The sequence below is a fragment of the Nipponia nippon genome, unplaced genomic scaffold (genome assembly GCF_047370975.1).
Source record: "Nipponia nippon isolate SJK-2023a ecotype South Korea unplaced genomic scaffold, ASM4737097v1 scaffold_4, whole genome shotgun sequence".
NCBI classification, from domain to species: domain Eukaryota; kingdom Metazoa; phylum Chordata; class Aves; order Pelecaniformes; family Threskiornithidae; genus Nipponia; species Nipponia nippon.
The window spans coordinates 36,282,327-36,303,519 of NW_028262358.1; the positions used below are offsets into that span (position 1 = coordinate 36,282,327).

The window sequence follows — 21,193 nt, forward strand, 5'->3', positions numbered from 1 at the left end:
CACCCAAACTTCCCCTATGTTAATGACTGACAGATTTTTCCAGTGAAAGTTTTGGCCTAAATTCTCATCAGGTTCTAAATCCCCAGGTCCCGTAAGAAACATGTGGCCAAGCAGAGCCTTGAACCTGCTTTCTAAACCACAAAAAGCACTATAGTCACAGAACTTCCACCCTTCTTGGATCATGAATGCACTTGAAATTTGATCCAGGCTTATATACACAGAATATGAAGTCAAAGGCAATTAGGCATTACCTTAAAAATAAACAGTTCTTGGCCATTCTACATCTCAGTTCCTCATTTACAGGAATAATATGGGAGACTGTAGCTGCATGTCTCATTAATACACAATAATGTAAGTGCTTAACTGGAAATGCGGTAATGACTGTGTTCCTAAAACACACTGAAAGAATAGAATTAGTTGGCACTGAGTTCCTAGAAATTTTAAGGATAAATATAATATATATTAAATCATCCATGACTTATATGTTCTAATAGGAAGATACAGATATATGTGGTTATCTAATCAAGAACAGTCTATAAACTGTATCAAGATTTTACCTAAAGACTTCAGTGAAAGCTGCTGGAACTTTGCCATTAACTTCACTAGGACCAAAGTATTATTCTCTTGTCTCCAACTACTTAAAATCAGTGTATATCCCCGAGGGTCCTACCTGCTTGGAGTTTGCCCTTAAAACCTCAGGAGATAAACCAAATTGGAGAAGTCAACTGAATTAAGATGGCAGAATTGTTCTGCCCCTTGGTCCCATATTTCTGCAACTCTGCTGCGGTCTGTTTCATTACAGCAGAAAACAAAACTTCATAGTTTGGTGAGGCTACGTACTGAATCACAAAGACATAGCAATTTAAAGTTTTGTTTATTGTATTGCACAAGATATCTATGCAATCCATGTAGGTACTGTATTAAAGGATCCACATTTCCCAAAACATTGGCTGTTGTAGCACGTATCACAAGCATTGTGATTAACCAGTGCCTTCTTCAAAAATTAAAATAATCGGTTGCAAGTTTAAGCATGTGTGGCAATAAATGAAGAAAAAAAAAGCGAGGAATATCAATACATATTTCTGTTCAGACACACAAATATACAATTTTCAGAGGAATACCAATAATGCCAAGCGACTATTTTGATGAGATACTGTATGTGTAGGCTCTGCAGTAAAAAACCAATATGCACACAAAAAATATATTTCAACTTTTAAAATAATTTAACCATAATATCTTGCATGTGTCACCTGTTTACAACATATCATTTCATATACAATGTCAGGCCCAAGCCTCAACTTGTGTAAATTTGTGCATACTCATTTAAAGCAGCTGAGACTCTGGACCAGGTGTCCAAACTGAAACAGCCTTCGAATTGTTCACATCTGAATACAGAGTGGTAGTATAAGACCAAGAAAGTAGTTACAGTGAAGGTATAACAGAAATGGTACTATGGAAAATGAAGAAAAACACTATCAAACCCTCAAACACAAGGTTCTAGAAAGAAACCTACATGTAAAGTGATGTTGTAATAATTTATAAAAGTGAATAATTAATATTAGTCTCCTTTCTGACACTTAGAGATTCTCATATATATTCAGAAGCCCATAGAAGTGAACTAACCAAATGTCACAATCAGCATAATTCTCAAACTCTGTTTCTTAAGTTTCTGATCATTAATACTGGTACTTAAAAACATTTTATACTTGCTGAAAACTGTTATTAAAATTTACCTTCCTGCTATGAGAATTTAGTGTAATAAAAATCATGAAAAACAATAGGTAAAAAAATAGTACTTTAAGAATATTTTTAGAAAACCCGTCAAACAACTGCAAATACAGCTGATTTTTAAGTGTCTCTACTTTTGAACTATGTTTTTTTGTTTATTTGTTTAAGTCAATCACTTATAAAGAAGGAAGGGAGTACCAGTTCTAAGATTTATTCTTGTCCATTACATTGAGGACCTCATCCAAAAGTGAAGGGCCCAAGTCAAGTTGTAATGAGAGAAGAGAGCCTGCAAGATCTGAAAGGGATTCTTCTGACTTAGTCTTTGTCTTGGTTAGTTCACATGAAAGTCGACTGTCATCAAATAAATCAACTGTTTGCCAATCAGTGCATCGTTCAGAAAAGCTGGATGAGTGACTGTCTCTACCATTAGTAAAATGCGAAGAACCACCATTTTGTTCCCATATGTCATCTTTGTATGTTTCTCCATCCTCCATCTGTTTACTTTTCTCCTGCAATTTCTCTTCTATTACTGGCTCACAGCTAAGCCTAGGATTTCTTGATGACCTGATGGAATCTTGCTTTGAATTAAATGTCACCGGTGACAATAAGGGCAACGTAAGGGCTTGAGAACCCCCAATGGCAGGAAGGGAAATAGCATTTTTGAGCACTGGTGATGGAGTTTCTGTAAACATGGATTCGGAAGTGCTGTTTGCCCTTAAGAATTCATTGTAGCCACCAGACTGGCTAACTCTGGTTTCTCCTTCATTTCCAGGCAATAGCTCATAGTTGCCCTGCAAAAAGGAGATGTCTCCAAAAACATCATGTTGTCCCTCTTTTCCAATGTGTATGGTGTGACGAAAATCTCCAAGTGGTGGACTGATCATATCAGGAGACAAGATATCCCTTAGTTTGAATTTCTTCCCTTTCTTATTGTTAGCAGCTTTCAAGTAGATGGGTGTCTTGGCTGGCATCTTGCTTGCAGTTTCTGAGAGGAAGTTGTTTAAAAAAAAAAAAGGAGGGAGGGGAGGAAGAAGCCTCTTAGAAAGTCAGTTATTCTCAGGAGACCTTCAGCGTTATCAATGTTACATGATCATCTTGAACCACTCTTGCACATGAAATCACTTTCTTTTGATGCAGAGAACTGTGGGGTATCTGAAGGTGAATGCCTCCCACAGCAGACCCTTCCAAGGTGAAGCACAAGGTTCAGGTCTGTTAGCAACCAAACGTCCTGCTACTTCCAGAACTTGAAAAAAACCTGCATGGGATACAAAATCAGGTTATCATTAATTTATTTTTCATGGTTCATTCAGTCTTGTTTTTACAAAAAAAATTAGTAATGGTACTGACAGTTCCAGCCTGCAGATTAGCTTTATGATGTTGCTTCCCTTCATTAGGCAAGATAAAAGAGTTTAGATTAATAAGGGCTAGCTAACCTTTCTCTGACTTCATAGGTTTTTTTGAAGCCAGAGTTTTAGACACGGTTGCTGAGCACAATTCATTTGATAAATATCACTGTCTCAATCTTTCTTCTCCTTATTCTGGCATTCAAAATGCTGGCCTTTGAGAATGCATGCAGAAACACATTTATAACATTCAACAACATTAAGCTTTTGGTAGACCCAGGAAGATTGACAGAATCATTCAGGAAACCTTTTTGGAAATAGAACAGACCACCTTGGATTAGAGAACTTCAGATACCCCCATTTAGTGCTGGAACTCTCACAAACTGTCACCAATAACATTTCTGATAAATGCGCCCATTTAAAATGATAGTTTTAGGTACTTGAAAAAAGTGATAGTCCTGGTCTTTACAATTAGTTAGAAACATCCAAATGCAGGTCTTTTAGAAGAGACTGATTCTTGTGACTACAGTCTTTACACTGCAGGAATTCTTCATAGCAATTAGTTATAGACTGTAGCTCATGAATTATGTAGGCCGTGAGCCCACGGTGGCTCAGAGTTGTTCTGTGCAACCAAATGAAACAGTGTTTGCAAACCAAGTCTTCCTATTAGAATGTGGTCTCTGAAAATCCTGATAAAGCAGTCCACAAGGGCTAACAGGCTATTGGGTCAACAAAATATGGAAAAACACCTCTTCATTAATGCTTTAATGGTGTATTTCCTCCTCACAGTACCAGTTCCCAACTCCTGAGCAATCTCAGAATAAGAATGCATTTTCCTCCCGGACATCTTTGTACTTTCCCCTATTCAGTCCATGGACCACCAGAGCATCACAGGTCACTCTTCCTCACCCAAATACTCAGCCCCAAATCCCTCACACACTGTCCATCACCCTCCTCACTCCATAAAGGAGCTTGCAGTTTTTGCACAGAAAGACTGGTCTATGCAATAAGTGAAGGGAAGCTGTCTGTAACAAGGGCTACTTTTGCTGCCTTTTATCCACGCCCCAGCAGATATGTTCCTTCATCAAATTAAGCCCAGTAAGAATCACCAGTTTTAAAACTTTGTACTGTATGGCTATACGGCCAGATTGTCAAGCAGTATTTAAGCATTTTCACAAATCCTTTAACTTGAGTAATTAGTTCCTACAGAGGAGTACTCTAACCATGCATCACAAGGGGAGCTGGGAATCTAGCCAGGTTAGTATTTTGGTTTTTTGATTCCCACCTGATATCTACTGAACTTCAGATATCATTGAAAAGCCCTCCCCAAAAAGTACAACAGATATAAGCAGAGAAAAGCTGTGATACAAAATAAGCTCAATGTTCTATAAGTTATGAGGACATTTGATACCTTTAAGCTCAATTTTGAAAGTATATTTGATTGCATCAATCAGTTAAAAGCACTTCAAAGCTTCTTTCTACACAACAAAAAGGTAATTCATTAGGATCTACAGAATACTAGGAGATTCACATTACATACCAAAACTCCACCAACTTAACTCCATGTCAGTACTGTAAGATATAAAAGTAAACCCTAAATAAGATCTCTACTTGTGCCATGCCCCATGGCAACAGAACTGATGAGTCAACTCATATACCTTTCAGTTTTAAGCTGAAAAATTGACTGCATTGTTCCCCCTCCTCGCCCCCAATTATCATTTTACCCAAGCAACCCATTTAGCTAAATAAATTGTCCTCAACACTAAAGAGAAGACTATTCTTAGCAAACAAAGCCAAACGGTGAGGTTGTTTTATGTTTGTCTCACTTACGAGGAATAACAGGCAGAATTCCCCCCCCCCCGATTCAAATTCCTCATTCTTTCAGATTTTTTAATCCAAAGTCACACCTGTTGGTCACTAGTTTATAAAGACAAATCCTAGTTCATTCAAAGCTTTCATGGCTTCCACCAGTTTGGATGCGTATCAAAGACCGTTATCACCAAACTCCACAAGGAGATTTCACAGAAAACCTGAAGGACACAATGAAACATCTGATCAAGAAATACTAAAATCAAATGTAAAATAACTTGTAATATAAATAATAAATTTTGTCACACAAGAAGAGCACTGTATTTTATTTAGCAAACTTTTGGGCATCCAGATCTCCTTTAGTTCTTGCACTGTGACAGAGCCCCAGTAAGGGGCAGTGTAAAACCACAATACCTCAGAGGATGCTGCAAGAGACTCCGGAGCCAGGAGTTACAATCCCCCTCTATACAGCAGTCTCTGTATTTGTGAAGGCCTTGCCTTCCATTTGGCCAGTGCAAGAGGCTTTACATTTGAAGAGAAGAACTTCCACAATTATGTGCTTACTGCAAGCATCGTTTGCTCTGCTGAAAACAAAGGCTACCATTGCTGCAGATTTCACTAGCCACTCTATTGAAAAATCTGCAAGTTACACCTTTTAAATAAAAGATAACGTTCCCTCCTCAATGGTCAGGCTTTCCACATACAGCACAACATAGGCTTCAGAGCAACTGTACTTTGTTTCTGCATACCTATCCTCTTTGTCAACTACTGCCCAAGGGAGTATAGATTTTAAGCTACTTTGAACAGCCGAAATATAAATCTGGAAATAGTCACTTAGCCTAAAATATTCATATTGTTACTCATATTTCATTTACAATTAAATAAGAACCTATATCAATATATAACGTAGGTTTTTTTTTAAAAATAGTTCTTTAAAAATCCAACTTTCGCAAATGAAGACAGGCTTAACAAGACTAAGCCTCCAGCTCAACTGCAGAACTAAAAAATTAGTCCACAAAATTTTCACAAGAACCTTCCACACTCCCTGCATTCAGCAAGATTTAATGAAGTCACCAGTACACACAGGCTAAGAGAAGGGACAGAACACTCCTCAAATCTTGATACCAGGCCACAGTAAAGTTCACCTTGTCTTAAAATGAGACCTTTTTCTGATCTTGCTGCTAAAAGAGTCTCTGTTTTGACTAATTTCAACTCAGTAACTAAGTGACTGTATAGCCAAACTGCAAAGCTGCAAGAGAAGTTATCAGAAAACCAAATGCATAACCAAAAATCCACAGTCCCAGACTGCCAGCCTACAGTGGAAGACCTTAATTTAAAAGAAAAACAACATGAAAGGATTTTTCTTCCAGTTGAAGAGATATCCCTCTCCTAACAAGATCCAAGCATGAGCCAAGCCAGAGAAACTTCAGCCCAGTGAAAACTGAAGTTTTAGTTTGGTTGTAACACTTGCTCATTTTCATTCCTAGCACTTCACGCTCTCATATAAGTGTTTTGCTTGGTAACAAAGACTAATATTTTCAGAGGCACTTCTCAATCTGCCCTGCGAATCTTCTGTCTGCTCAGCAATCATCACCTTCCACACAGCTCAGTTTTCCATGGATGCCTCAGTTTATTCCAGTCGGTTTTAAAAGGACAGACTATCAGCAAATATCTCAACAGCTAAGCTTACAAAGCCAGAGACAAATAAGGGTTGAGGTGCAAAATTTTATTTGTGCACAAATCCCAAGAGACCTAGATCCTTGAACAGTGTCCTAGGCAAAGAAATGGTAGAAAGAATATTCTATTTCCACAGAGCAGGACCAAAAGCAAGCGTGCGCTCTGGGAAGCCCACGGGCTTTCTACAGAACAATCCCTTGCAAGGGCTCTGCCTTGCACATCATTGGCTAGAAGCACATGAACTTCAGAGAAACCCATTTCCGAAGCATCGTTTAAAATAACATTGAATTATTCTGTGGAGCAAGTCAGGGTCTGTACGTTATTTCAATATCCAAATGAAAATATAGTAACACAGCAGAAGACAGATACAAACTGCACAATAAACTGCTGCAACTTTTCTACACAATGAAATATGTGCAAGTATAGAAGAATCGGGCTTTAGGGGTTCATTTTAGGTTTTAGCTACCAGTAGCTTTCAGCAGCACAAACTGTTGAGAACATCCTTGTCAATACTGATACTTCCACTATGCCTGAAACAACATCAGTGCAAGCCATGTTTTTATTTTTTTTGTAACAGGGGCTTGAACTCATGTAGTCACAATTCCTGAATGCAGGTAAAACAAACTCCCAGTATAACCAAGTCTTCAGGTACAAGAAAAGCAGCAGATGATGCACCATAGAGCTTACCTCTCATGTTTCTGTGGACTTAGCTGTCCATATCAACTGGCAGCCTCTGAAGATGAGAGGCCACAAGTCTGTCCACTTCTAGACCAGGTCACCAGTGAGCCTCTGCTTAGAGCCACCACCTTCTGAGCAGCTTTAACCAAATCAGGTTGTAACGCTTCTCCCTCCAGATTGTTCATCTAAATTTACCTTGTTTATAAGAGGCCCAGCCTTTGAATTCACCTGTATTAAAGTCAACTTCCCTGATCAGATTAGAAGTCCTCGCCCCTTTGTTTCTCCCTCCGTCAAAGAATTTGCACCTTTCTGATTAAAGCTACAGAGTTAATTACTTTATAAAAAACAATCAGGCCAATCACACTTCCGTTCAACTAATTTTCTTCAACTGCGCTCAACCTACTTTCCTAGATCAAATCTAACCTATTTTATTCCATTGTCACATAAACTTTGTAGAAAATGAGGGAACAGAAATCCCCAATCCTTCCTACAGAAACAGAGGTCAAGAGGGGACCCTATGATGCAGTTCATTCATTTCTCCATCCTCCTGCAGAGATCCAGATGCCTTCTGCTAGTCCTGGAAGATGTTTGTCCACCCTTCTCTTAAAACTCCCTACAGGTGCAGGCTGCACACATTAATTTACTTCACAGAGGCTAGTCATCAGAGAAGATGCACCTAAAGTCTCCCCTGCTCCAGTCTGGGCCCTGATGAATACAGTTCATTATTTTATGCATTCTACATCTCCTTTCAGCCTTTTCTTCTTCAGATTAAACACCACAAATGTTTCAACGTTTCAACACAGGTCATGTTTTCTGGAGCTCGGATAGCTTCCCCCCAACCTCCTTTTCTGGTCTTCCTCCCCTTGGTTCAAATCTTTCTTTAAATATGCCCCAAAGCAAACACAATATGCGAACTGAGATCTCAATTTCTCTCCTAATAGAGTGTCTGCATTTTTCTTTCAGCATCACAACATTGTTGGCTTATGTTTAGTTTGTGGTCCACTAAAAACCTAGCTCCTTTAGTGAAGGACTGCTGTCTAGCCAGTTATTCTACACCTTGTTCTTGACTATGCCCCTGTAGCAAAGCCACCATACTCACTGCATTGCATTCTATTAATTTCAAACACTTCAAATAGTCAGGATCACTTTGAATTTTAATCTCAGCCTCTAGAGCATACAGGCTTAGCATCATCTGCAGATGTAATAAGCATATATTCAAACCATTTATAAAAATATTGTATAGTAACAGGGATGGAAGATAGCCCTGCAGAGTTCCACCTGATATATTTTTCCAGATTAATAGTGGCTAAATACTCCAAGGTACTGCTACTTTAAACGGCTTGAATTCTTGAAACAATTGTCCGCTCAGGGGTAAGTAAGGAAACGTGAATATGCTCCATAATACAGACATATTAATAAATGACAAGGAAGGCTTGGTAAACTTCAGCTATATGCTATCTGGGGAATTTTTTTTTTTTCCGAAAAGCAAAGGAATTAATTCATTTTCAGTCATCTTTGGAAGGAAAAGTGAAAGGGAAATGTAAGAAAAAAAAATCATATAAGGATACATTTTCATTTCCCTTACTATAAACACTTTTTCCCACATAAATCAAAGATAAATAGTATACTAGCTGTGAGCAGTCCACCTGAAGAAGTGTTAATTGTCATTAAGCGTAAGCACAGAGAGAGGCTGCACACCGTATCCTTCTCTCCAGGTATCTTCCATTTCTCCAGCACCTTCCTCTTTTTCCCTGCTAAAACCTAAGTTCACAAACAAAGAAAAACCAAGTTCCTGAAATGATTATTAATTGCTGACTGCTTTAAATCTTGCCACCTTTCCCTGCATAGTACCCTTTCAAATGGATCAAGCTGGAGTAAGTCGTATTAACCAGGGAACATCTTCAACTTCAAACCATTAAAGTACTTGTGCATTATATTGAAATAAATGAGGTATTTCACATATTTAAGAGTTTTCATTTTAGCTTGTAAGAAAAAGAAACAAAGGAAAGCCAGCCTGGTTTGGGGGAGGAAGGGGGGGGGGGGGGGGGGGAAATCATTTTCACAGTTCATTGTACCCTTCAAACAGTTGTACCAGCACAGCAGGAAGGAGCTGCTGAAGTTATCTAATTTGGGGCTGCTATCTAATTTGAGCTACTGGCCCCAGACTCCAGTTATTATTTTGTTCTGTATCAGTCTGTGAGATTACAAAGGCCTTTTATCAACCAGTAACCTTCATCCCTGTTAAGGTACTTGAATACTAACCAAGTTGTTTCTCAGTCATCCTCTTTGATGGAAGTGAACAGGGGGAATTCCTCATGTGGTGATGGTGGGGGAGTAATTTTAAGCCTTCAAATACCTCTCTCTCTCTCCCCCCCCTTTGAAATCTCTCCAATTTTCCAACATCCTTTCCAGAGCAGATCAGAATTAGCAACAACATTTCAATATAGTTCTCCCTAACAGCATATACAAAGATAAAAATCACTTCTTTCTTCCCATCATTGCTGCCTTGTTTATAAACAAGATCATATTTCTGCTTTTATCCTCACTATCTTACAACAGGAATTTTCCTGTATTTACAAGGTAGCATTATATTACAAACCATTTAAGAGTTCTTGTACTGGTATAACAAAAACAGGTTCTCCAAGCAGAATAGACTATATTGACAAAAGTAGAAATTTATTATCACTGCCATTTCTTGGTTCACAGTGGGCATCCCCATTCTATTTTTTAGGATGAAGATACACGTACACTCATTTAATCAACAAATTTTGCTGGCACAGCCAAAGCTGGTGCTCATATTACACGGTTTGTCCAGTAAGACTCTATTCCTTAGGGGAAAAAAGAAAAAAAAAAAAAAAAAAAAAAAAAAAGGCTTTCCAAGCTATCATTCTCCAGCAAATAAGCTGGATTTATATTCTTTAGGATAAAAAGCAAGACTATACCTCAGAAATAGGAAACACTTTATGTGAATATGCTCAAGCTGTCAATCGATAAATCAGTTGCGATGTCTCCATCTTCCTCATCAACATACTTGCTCACCAATCTCCATCACCTGCAAATTTGTACCACAACAATTTTACAGTTATTTGCAGGCTGCTCATAAAAATACTATGCAGCCCAATGCTGTATAAAAATATCTCTGCATTTTTTCAATAGAAATACATCCCTCTCTGATGCTGACTTCTTTCTGACATTTACTCTGAGATTCTAAATGTTTTTAATACATGCTTTGTTGACACTGCAGAGGACTAATGTTTTAAAAGTTTGGCTGTGACATAATATTAAGTCCAATGCCTTATACAGTCTGTTTTTGCAGTTGTGCTTTTGACCACTCATTAGGATGTCTTAAATAATTCCTTTTATTTTTTTTTTTCCAGCTTCCAATGGGTTTCAGTCAGTTTTCTTTCAGCTTTGAAAAGTTAGCATCCTTTCTAGAATAATAAAAACCTTTTTTCTTTTCTTCTCCAGAGACAGGCATTTAATGAGCTCACTGTATTCTGTTGTTTGGCTCCATGGACTGAAACAGGTCCCTTTTTATTACCACCTTCTTAGCTTTGTTGGCTGGTACATTCATACATACAGATTTAATACCATATAGTTCAGTTTTGTCATTGGCTTTCAAAAATTGGGTGAGTGCAAGACAATGCAGATTTAGGCATAGGTACATGTCAGTACAAAGTCTAGCACCTTAACTCACACAGCTGGTGAAGGTGAGGTTATGCTACATCAGACAGACTATGCACTGAAGCACAGTCACATGTCTCCTCCTACAAAGCAAGCAGTCCAGATGAGCAAACAGCTGGGGACCATAAACTCATAAGCCACAAGATGGAGAGGCTTAAAAACTTGTCCATTGGTTCTCTTAGGCCAAAGGAAAATGATTGTGAAATGGAGCAAAAAACCAACCCTATAACCTGAGCCCATGTGCCACCTAAAAGATGGGTAACTGCTCTGGTTGAAATCTCATCTGCTGAGGGAGAAGAAAGGAACAATTTTTAGTCAAAGCAGCTCCCTGACACAGCTGAAGGCATGTTCACGTAAGTGCTGGTATTGCCGTATGGAAGAACTTGGGAAGATGTGGATTGAGGCAGGCCACGCTGCCCCTTTTGATGTCAGCCAGCACTGGTATCAGTTTAAGTGGATTACGAATCCATACCCTTTGTAATTCTGAGCAGGTTAGCATAGATGGCTTTCTCTTTTGACACAGAGGGTGTAGTTCCTCAAGCCAGCTCTGCTCTCAAAGCTGGTTTAAGAAGTTCCCACCCCAGATTCTTCACTCCTCACTGCTGGTTCCTGGTTCTGCACTGCAGTTCCTCTGTGGGCAGGCAGACCTACAAGCCACACTGCAAACCGGTCACAGCAGCAATTCTCCCCACTGACTCAGTTTACAGAAAAGGCTTGCCAACAGCTGCAGTGTGACCGATGGCAACGCTTCAAGAGAGTTCAAGCCCAATATAACTGTTGCTGTCAGAAAGGCATTCTCCCCTTCCCCCCTGCCATGGGCACACACTTGACCCCTTATAAGCCAGTTCAGTACACTGAACCGGGTTAAAACTAACTAGGAAAGGGGTGTAAGATCAAAAGGCTAGGAGTGAGACTGCTACTTTCAGATGCAACAAGTCACTTGAATAGCTCAGCTACCTCAGGAAACCACTCTTAGAGAGGAAGGAGTTCTGGCAGAAGAGATGGGCAGTTCTTAACCAACTCTTCTGCAAGAAAAGAAAATGTCCATGGACTTGCATCCAGATTTTATTCACTTCTGATGCAAAAACGGTTTGGTAGCTCCACTAGTTTCTGCCTTAGTTTCCAAAGTAGCTGTCACGTTGAAATGAAGTTTTTCCAGCTATAGTTAAGAGTTTATTATTTTTTTTTTTTTAAAAAAAAAAGATCCTTAGTTTAACATTTTCTTAATTGGTAGCTCCTGACAACAGGCAATCTAAAATGAAAGCATTCCACCCTGAAAAAAATCCCCCTATCCTGAACTCCCCACCTCCAGTTCTCAAATACCCTTCATCTTTAAGTCAAATATTCTTTATCACCTCCTTGAAACACACAAGTGACATAGGCATATTGTAATCACCAGTTCTCCTATTATTCAATTCTCAAAGTGTTTCACTGGAAATAAATATTTACTATCTTGAAGTGGCTGATAAAGTAGGTTTAAAACAAACTTAAGGCCAGAGAGCCAGCCCTCTATATGCAAAGGCTAACAATGAGGTAGAGGTACAAAACTACAGAAAAATATAAATTTGCACAGGACTTATTTGTTTTATTACACAGAAGGAGGATGAATCCTCTGCTCTGTTGCAGTTCTTCTGCCCCCTTCAGAGAGCTGAATGGTCATCAAGATGAGATCAGAGAGCGTGGGGTGGGGGTAGATGGAAGAAAGTGAATTCTTCAGTGGATTACAAAAATCTTCACTGAATTTCTTTTTTGGCCCAACTCATCACCTCTTTCAGGAATGGGGATGAAATCATGGAGTAAATAGGACTTCTAAAATTTCGTTATCTATATGCAGTTCAAAGTAGATTGTTAATACAACTAAAGTAACTGTTTTATCACCCTTATATGAAACAAAAGGAAAAGAATAGAAATTATGTCTTCACTGTGAGTTTCAACTATACTTCTAACAAAACAACTCCACTATTTGAAGGCACCATTTGAGCAGAGGTAAGAATCTGGAGGAATAAGTGACAACCGAAAGATGTGGCATATCCTGGCTCTGCTCCGCAGCATGTCAGTGACATCTGCGACGTGCCCCAGCTGATAGGGACGCATCATGCTGGACAGCAGTGCGGGGGTCTCCGCTTCCTCCTGAAATCTCTTTGCAACAGACGCTCAGTTCTATTAGCTGGAGTTGCTTTTACTAAACGGATCAGACTTCTTTTTTCTGCAATACATCAAGTAGTATCAGAGTGCATTCACTCTCTGTGCCAACAGTCGTTTTCACATACTGCTTTTAAAACCAGGCAGAGTTAATCAGTTTAATCTGAAAGAAATTCATATACTCAGCACTTGCACAGAGGTATACTGTCTGAATATTCAGAGTGGCAGAGTGGCAATTCAGTGCTAAAGCTCGCTTACTGATTAGCAGCCGATATTTCTTTCAAACTCTAAAGCCCATGTATTTAATTAAACTGTCCAAAATGCTGCTGTCTCAAATCCCACTAAAGCTACCTTCTCAACACTCAGGGTTTTACCTCAGCCAGTACTCAGCACCTATCCTCCCATTACTGCAGCCATATTTCAAAAGATAACTACAGCTCTAAGACACAGCTTAAGCCAAATGGTGAGTGAGATGACAGCATCTGTATATAGAGAACACTGGACCTCGAGCTTGCATGTGCAGGCAACATGACAGAATAATTAAATGGGTCAGGGAAACATGCTGTATCCAATGAACCCAAGCAGACCTAATGTACTGCAAGTCAAGTCCTGCCCTTTGCAGCTTTCTGGAAAAGCATTTTGCAAACGCTCATGTTCTCTTTGCACTCTGCAGGGGCTCCTGCTCAGAACTGTGCCTTGAGACTGCAAAAGAACATAAATCCCTCTGTTTAAAGGTCAATATTTCAAAGTGCTCCAAAATGGACATTTTGTTTTCAGAGCAGTGTCAAGGGAAAGAGTATTGGCGGCAAAAAGAAAACTTCTAGTAGGCAGTCACATTAGGGTAATGTAATCATGACTCATGCTCCTCACCCATTTCCTGAGCAGGGCTGTGCACGATCAAAAGAAAACCAGCCACAGTAATGCTGCCACTCGTTAATGTTAGCTAGCCTCAAAGAATTACAGACTACCAGAAAACAAACTCATTGCAGAGTGTCTTATTTAAAGCCTGGCATAAATTGACACTGACAAACGCAGTGGCATAATACCATACTCAACCAAAACAACAACTTGCCTTTGTTGCGAGAAACAAGTTACAACTTTTTACGATGAGTTCTCCTATCGGAACAAACCCTCTCACACACCTTAAAACACTGTAAATCCTTAGGGTGTGTGTGTGGGGCGGGGAATATCCAATTGCTAGTTAGTCTCCAAGCAAGTACAAGATACATAACCCCTTTGAAAAGCATCACAGCAAACTCGGACTGCTATAAAACAACTACCACCTCCCCAGAAAGGCTGTAAAAGAACACACACGCACGCGCCAAAGCACGAGCTGGGCCTAAGTGGCTGTCACCTTCTAAGAAAGGCACTGCAAGAGGCAATTTCTGTCTCAGTGTTCAGTCCTGTTGGGCAGCCTGAGTGAAGCGTGTGCTTAATGATGCAAATTGGTGTTCATTTGTATAAAGAGTTCTTCAGCAGAAAACAAATTTCAGATCCCTGTTGGGACCTTGGTCACATTTAATTTGTTCCAAAACCCACATTAATGAAAACCCCAAAATTAGTCAGATACTTCAGCAGAAACTAGGCTAGACTTCAGGTAACACAGATGACAACACCCAGCTGCACCTCTCTGCAGCCCTCACAGACTAAATAGGGATGACTAAATAGGGATGACTCCTCTCTCTCTCCTACCTCAAGAGCAAAGCCCTGCATTTGCAGGTCCCTTTCACTCCCCTTTACAAACGCCAACTAGCTGCTAAACGTGCTCCTGGGCACCAGTGACCATGTTCCTTATGCTGCTTCTGACAAGGGAGATCAAAGGGGAGAGCGAGCCTGAAATTGACCATTAAATATATAACCCATTGCCAAAACCATTGTCCATAGAATTAAGACTGATCAGCAGTGGCACTCCACTCCCAGGATATTGAGGAGAACTACACCAGGTGTCTGACAGCCAAATTCCACCCAAATTAAACAACAACCTGACTTTCCAGTCAAAGTCCAGCTTGCCTTTTAGAAATCTCAAACATTTTGCCCCTCACATGATGCAGAGTACTGGGGGACAGGCAGGAGAAACAGTCAGTTGCAGAAGGCAAGAGCTACATTTAGGTCTGGCTAAACCAACACCAGCTAAATATACTAAGCCTATACTTTATCTAGCTTGCACCAACTACTTCAGAATTGAGAGAAGCTCATTCTGAAACAGAGCAGACATATACCAAGGCCTTACTTTGTATTGTGACACTTGCTGCTAGACTGTTATAACTCTGCTTGGCCATTGCATGTCTTATTTATACAACTCTAACAGCACAGAAATGAGGTGCAGCAATCCCTTTGGGCATGGATGCACCTCTCTCTTGACCAACAATGAGCTGTTACCACACGCTGCAAGTCGTTCATGTACCAATTCATACAGCTGGTATGGAAGGCAGTGGGGTGTAGACAGACAAAAGAACATAATTTGGGGACCTACTTTCCTGCGTAAAGGACACATTTATTTACTTAATCCTTTAATAAGTAGGTAAGATGAACTTCTGCCTTTACTGAAGGCTATTTAAAGCAAATTTCTAATGGCTCTTGCAAGCTCCAGGGAGTCAGAATTCAAGTCATGGGAGGTGTGATATGTTGCTTAGTGTGGTATACCATCCATTATAAATTTAAGAAAAGGTGACACCTTGTAGAGCCTAGGACAGACACCTGCAGTGCTGACAAAAACGTCTGCTCAAACACTAGGAAAAAAAACCAAACCAAACCAAGTAAAACACAACAGCTACGACAAAAAAAAAACCCACCAACTCAGAAAACAAAACGAATGTAAAGATGGTCAGAACCTCAGAAGTAAGTGGCCAGGTATTCCTGATCTCCTTAGTGTAGGCAAGGGGAGCAGAAATTGAGGTCAATTTCTTTGTCCTGAGTGCAAATCCAAACCATACCCAGAAAAAAAAAACAAACCAACAACAAACCACATATAATACTGTAACAATGCATCGGGATTGCATTAATTTAAGGCACAGTGTGGCTCTCTCTTATCTTGTAAAAGTCCATACTGTTTTTTTTTTTAACAGAGATAGCCTCTGTAGAAACAAAGGGAAGCAACACACTTCAGCTCCCTGAATTACAGGGGAGCACATAGCCAACAGAGACAGTACAGTCAAAAAATTTAAGAGGGAACTTGCATCCGAGGAGGGCATCAACATCTCAGTGTTGCTGCTTCAGTACTGGACAGGAAGAAATTAATGGACGATGTAGGGCCTGTTCCACAGACTCTCTGGATATAGCTTACATGGGAAGGAATAGAAATATCATAACCAAAACACTTTGAAACACAGTCCCAGCGAAAGGCATGTATAGTAACTTCTAGAAGGAAGATATTACCAAACTGGCACTCCTTCTTTTCCTCTGTACATGGGCGCTACCTGGATTCACCAGAGGTATGCTCCTTCTGGCTCAGAAGCAGCGGTGCAGCATACTTGGGCTCCGAGGAAGGAGCCCAAGGAAATCTTACTGGAGGAAGTTGTTAAATTGTTCACCAACAGCTACAAAGATCCGTGTTAGAAATAGTTCATCAACACCTCTATTGCTATAGTCGTATGCTTCTTAAGTTAAACCACATCCTTGAGGAAAAATGGGATTTTGTTGTTGTTTTGTTCTCTCAGAACACTAAATAGGGTTATTCCACAATACTTCAAATTAAATATATCTGTTTTCTTAAACAAAAATTCTGCCACAGACACTGCTGTTAAACTCTTGCCATTCCTGAAAAGACCATAATCCATTTGCTTTAGGGAACAAAAGTGCGAAGGCAGAGACAATTTAGCATGGGAAGAGAAGAAAGGCCCAACAATGAAAAGAAAAAAATCTGCACCTAATCAGTAAACCAAAACTCTCCAATACAACACATTAGCAGCTTGCAGTAGAACAGTCAGCTTTTAATAGCCGCCAGGATCCCAGGTTAGTGGCTGCTGACTAAGAAAGTTCACACCTCCCAAAGTGAGTGTTTCAGACTGTCTGAAACAAGGCAGGCAGTTTCACCCAGGGTGCCAACACAGGCTAAAAGAACATTACATCTTAAAGTGAAATCTCAATTTTAAAAACAAAAATATTGTGAATACCTGAAAAATCCAGAGAGACTCTTAATCAACCTTGCATTTTGACTGTTGCATTCCCAGTGACTTATTATCCAACAGGACGAAGTGAGTGCTGCTTTAGAACTTGATTAAGCCTAATAAATAATGAAACTCCCTTCATACATCTTGCTATTCACCTTTCTTACAGGGGAGAAGATACAGAAGATTTTCTTATGCGTTTTTCCAGACACTGAAATATTCTTCTTGGGCTTTCCATTGAAAGGCTGCCATTTACTAGGCACCTGGAAATAGCCATTTGCTCCTTCGTCAAGCTTAGCATTCAAGTCCTCAGCAGAGGGCAACAAAGAGTTTATGAATATAATAAAACATCTTGGTACACATGCTGCATTTGGAAAGCAACAACCCCTCACCCCAGGAAGTACAATGAACTCCTATTTCTGTTCTACTTGCTAGAATATTCCAATATTAAATGCAAGAAGCAAGAATGAAACAAAATTAACATGTTGAAACATTGTAGCAGTTGACAGCTACTAATGACACTTTTCGGATAGCTTAAAAAACCAACCAAGACTAACTTTGAGTCACTCCACATCTTCTCTCCCTCTCCCCTTCTCCCTCTCCAGTAATTACATCAGTGTAATTGTATTGGAGGCTATAGAGAGTGCAAATCAGATCAGAAACAGGACTCTTGCTTTACTAAATAGATGACAGAATAACAAACCCAATACATCTGCAATAGAAGGACAGGTCTGTACAACACCCAATATTTTTTCCTGTCACAGGACCTCAGAGGAGATCAAGTATGACTTCTTATACACCAGCTTAATATAGCTGATTTCATAGGAGTTTCCCCCTGTTTGTACACTGTAAAAAGTAGTGTCAATCTCAAGTCAGACCAATGTTACAAGATGTTACAAACAGAAGTTGTGGCTTTTTTTTCTACGGGTGTTAGGACTCGTGTGGGCTTTCTCCTCAGCAGAAGGACTGTCAACCTGCATTGCCAGTAGATGCTCTTAAACTCTTTGCCTTCAATTCATCCCTTTCAGTTGGGGAATTACCCTAAAATTACCTGCACCAGAGGACTGGAGGTCGGGGGAGGAGAGGAAAATTAACTGGTAGATAATGGAAATGAGAAAAAGAGGGATCTTGATTAGCTGATATCTGAACATCAGCAAGCCACTTGAGTTTTAACAGTAGCCAGTCATGCATTCAAGATTAAAATTTAAGACTAAATCACACAGGCCACACTTTCAGGATGGAAGATTGAGCTCAGAAACAGTAATGAAAGTTTTGCAGATCAGAAGTGAGAATCAGCTGAACCTGATCTTCTTGTGCTGCAGTCACAAGGGGGTACTGCAATTCCTTGCTGCATAAGAGGGCACTGACAAGGGAAAGGGAAGCATACAGTAATTCTGTATTTGGCCATCACCATGTCCAGTCCCAGTAGCCACAATTCCAGGAGGATGTCACTAAACAAAAGAGGGTATCAGAAGAGCCACAAGACTGATACTATCACTTATGTTTGCTAGATTGAAGCTAGACAAAGTAAGGTAAGAAAGAAAGTGTACCTTTTTGTAACAGCAAGAACAATTTATCAAAGCTTGTGGTGGATTCTCTATCATTTGGATTCTAATTAAAAAAAAAAACTGCCCGTCATCTAATTCAAACAATTCAGGCAAAGCCAGGAGTCATACTGACACAGAACTGGGTAACAATTCAGGAAAGGACTATAGCTTGTCTTAGACAGGTTCCCAATGGTCTGTTCTGGCTTTTATCATTCAAGATATGAACAGTATTTTTCCCTAAATACATGACATTTCTCTTAAGAACTAAATATTTTGGAAAGCATTTTTATCAAGGGAAAGCCATACTAATTTTTTAGAGCCTTTTTGTCCACAGATTATGTTCTCTTGGCCATCAAGATGACCATGAAGGTTGAACGGGCAAATTTCCTTCTCACCCAAACTGTTGTGTTTGGAAAGTTCTTGTCTTTCAGCACAAAATAGAAAAAATATAGATATCTATGTTTGACACTACTTCAAATCCTGCATGGACAACTGAATAAATTCTTTCCTGCCAAATTGCCATGAACAGTTTGAGATCTGCAAGCTTTACAAGCTGTTTCTCCTCTGATGCTGTGCAAGCAGAAGGGCGCACATTTCACAGCAACTTAGCCTATTCAAAGTGAACAAGGAAAACTAAATATTTTAAAGTACAACTTTCTAACAATGCTATCTCAAATCCATGACCAAGCAGAATCCAGTGTCCAACTTCAGATACTCAGTTTTGAAGAAAAGCACAGTGAAAAAATGAGATGTGGCTTCATTCACTTTTACTCAAGAAAAATTGAGACAGTTCTTGAATTTGACAATACTCTGTAACTTCAGAGTATTCTTCGTTTCTTTTCAAGCCACATCTCCTATATATTGTTAGTGTTGTAAAACTTGACTTTGGGACCACATTTTTACTTTCAGGATATTAGCTCAAGAACTACAAACTTTGAAATTCAGAAATCCCGGTAACTACTGACAGCTACCTCATCAGATGGACTGAAAGAGCACACTGAATCTGAGCACCTGAAAAATTATCTATTGCCATTTCAGACAAGGATCTTTAATGTACACACATACATAGAGACAGCTGCTCCTACTTCCGCAGATACCACACTGTTTTAGTACACAGAGCATACACAGTTTCTTAGACGATGCCTTTTTAACATGTCCACCTACCCTTCAGATGTCTTGGAAGCTTCCATTTTAAAGCTTATTTTCAGAGTTTTTTTTATAAATATCAGACTGCCATTCAAGCCAACATTTTCTATCCTTCATCTGCAGCTATCTGTATATGTTTGTTTATTGGGAGGATTAGGAGAAAGAGGCAGGAGAATTTTAACAGAAGTTGTTAAACTGTTTCTCTAATAAGACAAAACAAAATTATGTATTTCTACTCTCCTGCTCCACTGTAATGCCCTTTACTTCTATGCATACACCACCCATCAAAATCCACAGCCTTGCTGAAACGTTCTGGCACTCGACATTCAAATTTGTATCTGGGAATGTGTCTTCTCCTGTCACTGTGAATTGCCAGGATGGTCAATTTTAAGGTGTTTTAATCATATAATTTTTGCAAGATTCAGTACCTTAGTGTTTGCCAGCTAAAGTCTTCCAAAATCTATTAAAAATGCTGTCCCTCCTGCTTACGTGGCTCTATCCCCACAAACAACTTGGCAGGAAGGAATAACCATCAAACCAAATTCAGGAAGGACAGAACCTCTGCATAAGAACTAGGGACGTGGAACCAGGAGATGGAGGACAGTGGAAGTGGGGAAGGGACTGACCCTTATGCACAGATGCAAGGGAGAAAGACGTGTAAGCAGGCTCGATGTGGGAAAATGAACTGAAATTTAGCAACAGGAGTTAATTTCATGTTTAGATTGCTCATTTGGGCATTGAAGCCTGCTTCTTTCCTTACAGATTTCTCAGTTTTATGCAAATTATATCTTTGTATTTTCAGAGATTACTTGAATACACTTAAAGATTTACATTTCAATGGATGTACTGTTCTTACCAAAGGCAGCGTAAAAAGCTTCCAACTTATCTGTTGCTTCATTAGATGCTACTCATGTCTCTTCCTCCTCTAAGGTTGTCAGAGCATATCCCAGCAATCCAACTATTATACCATACCACAAAATACTTTATTTACAATGCATATTCCTCTGTCAAAGCAGAGGCACTGTTGTAGTCTCAAGGTAAAATAACTACTGCAACTAAAAGTGAAGTTGATTCTCAGACAAAAATCTGAAAGCTGTCTGCAGCATAAACTACTTGATTGTTCATCGCTTTCGTTTGGAGAGGTGGGTTTTATTTTTGTCCTCACAAATTCCTTTAGGAACTCCTACAGATTCCTAACCTACTTGGGCTCTTACTATTGTAACTTTTCTTCTTTCGGACTTGAAATATGTATTTTTAAGAGAGCTGTACAGCCCACTGCCATAAAATTAATGACTTTGTTGTCTTTGCTGTTGGCCTTAGTGGATCTTATCTA

General features: G+C 39.5%; 1 protein-coding gene across 3 annotated transcripts in view; it reads right to left on the reverse strand.

Moving 5' to 3' along the window:
- Window positions 1-857: 857 nt before the first annotated feature.
- CDC42EP3 (CDC42 effector protein 3) overlaps window positions 858-21,193 on the reverse strand; it is a 29,075-nt gene continuing 8,739 nt past the window's right edge. For 2 of the 3 annotated variants that reach the window (XM_087775316.1, XM_087775314.1), the window contains exon 2: window positions 858-2,983. In XM_087775316.1, coding sequence (XP_087631442.1) covers window positions 1,932-2,699 — 768 coding nt within the window. In that variant the 5' untranslated portion in view covers window positions 2,700-2,983 and the 3' untranslated portion in view covers window positions 858-1,931. Of the gene's footprint in view, window positions 2,984-10,177; window positions 10,288-21,193 lie in introns of all 3 variants that reach the window. The other variant, XM_087775317.1, reaches the window with a different exon arrangement.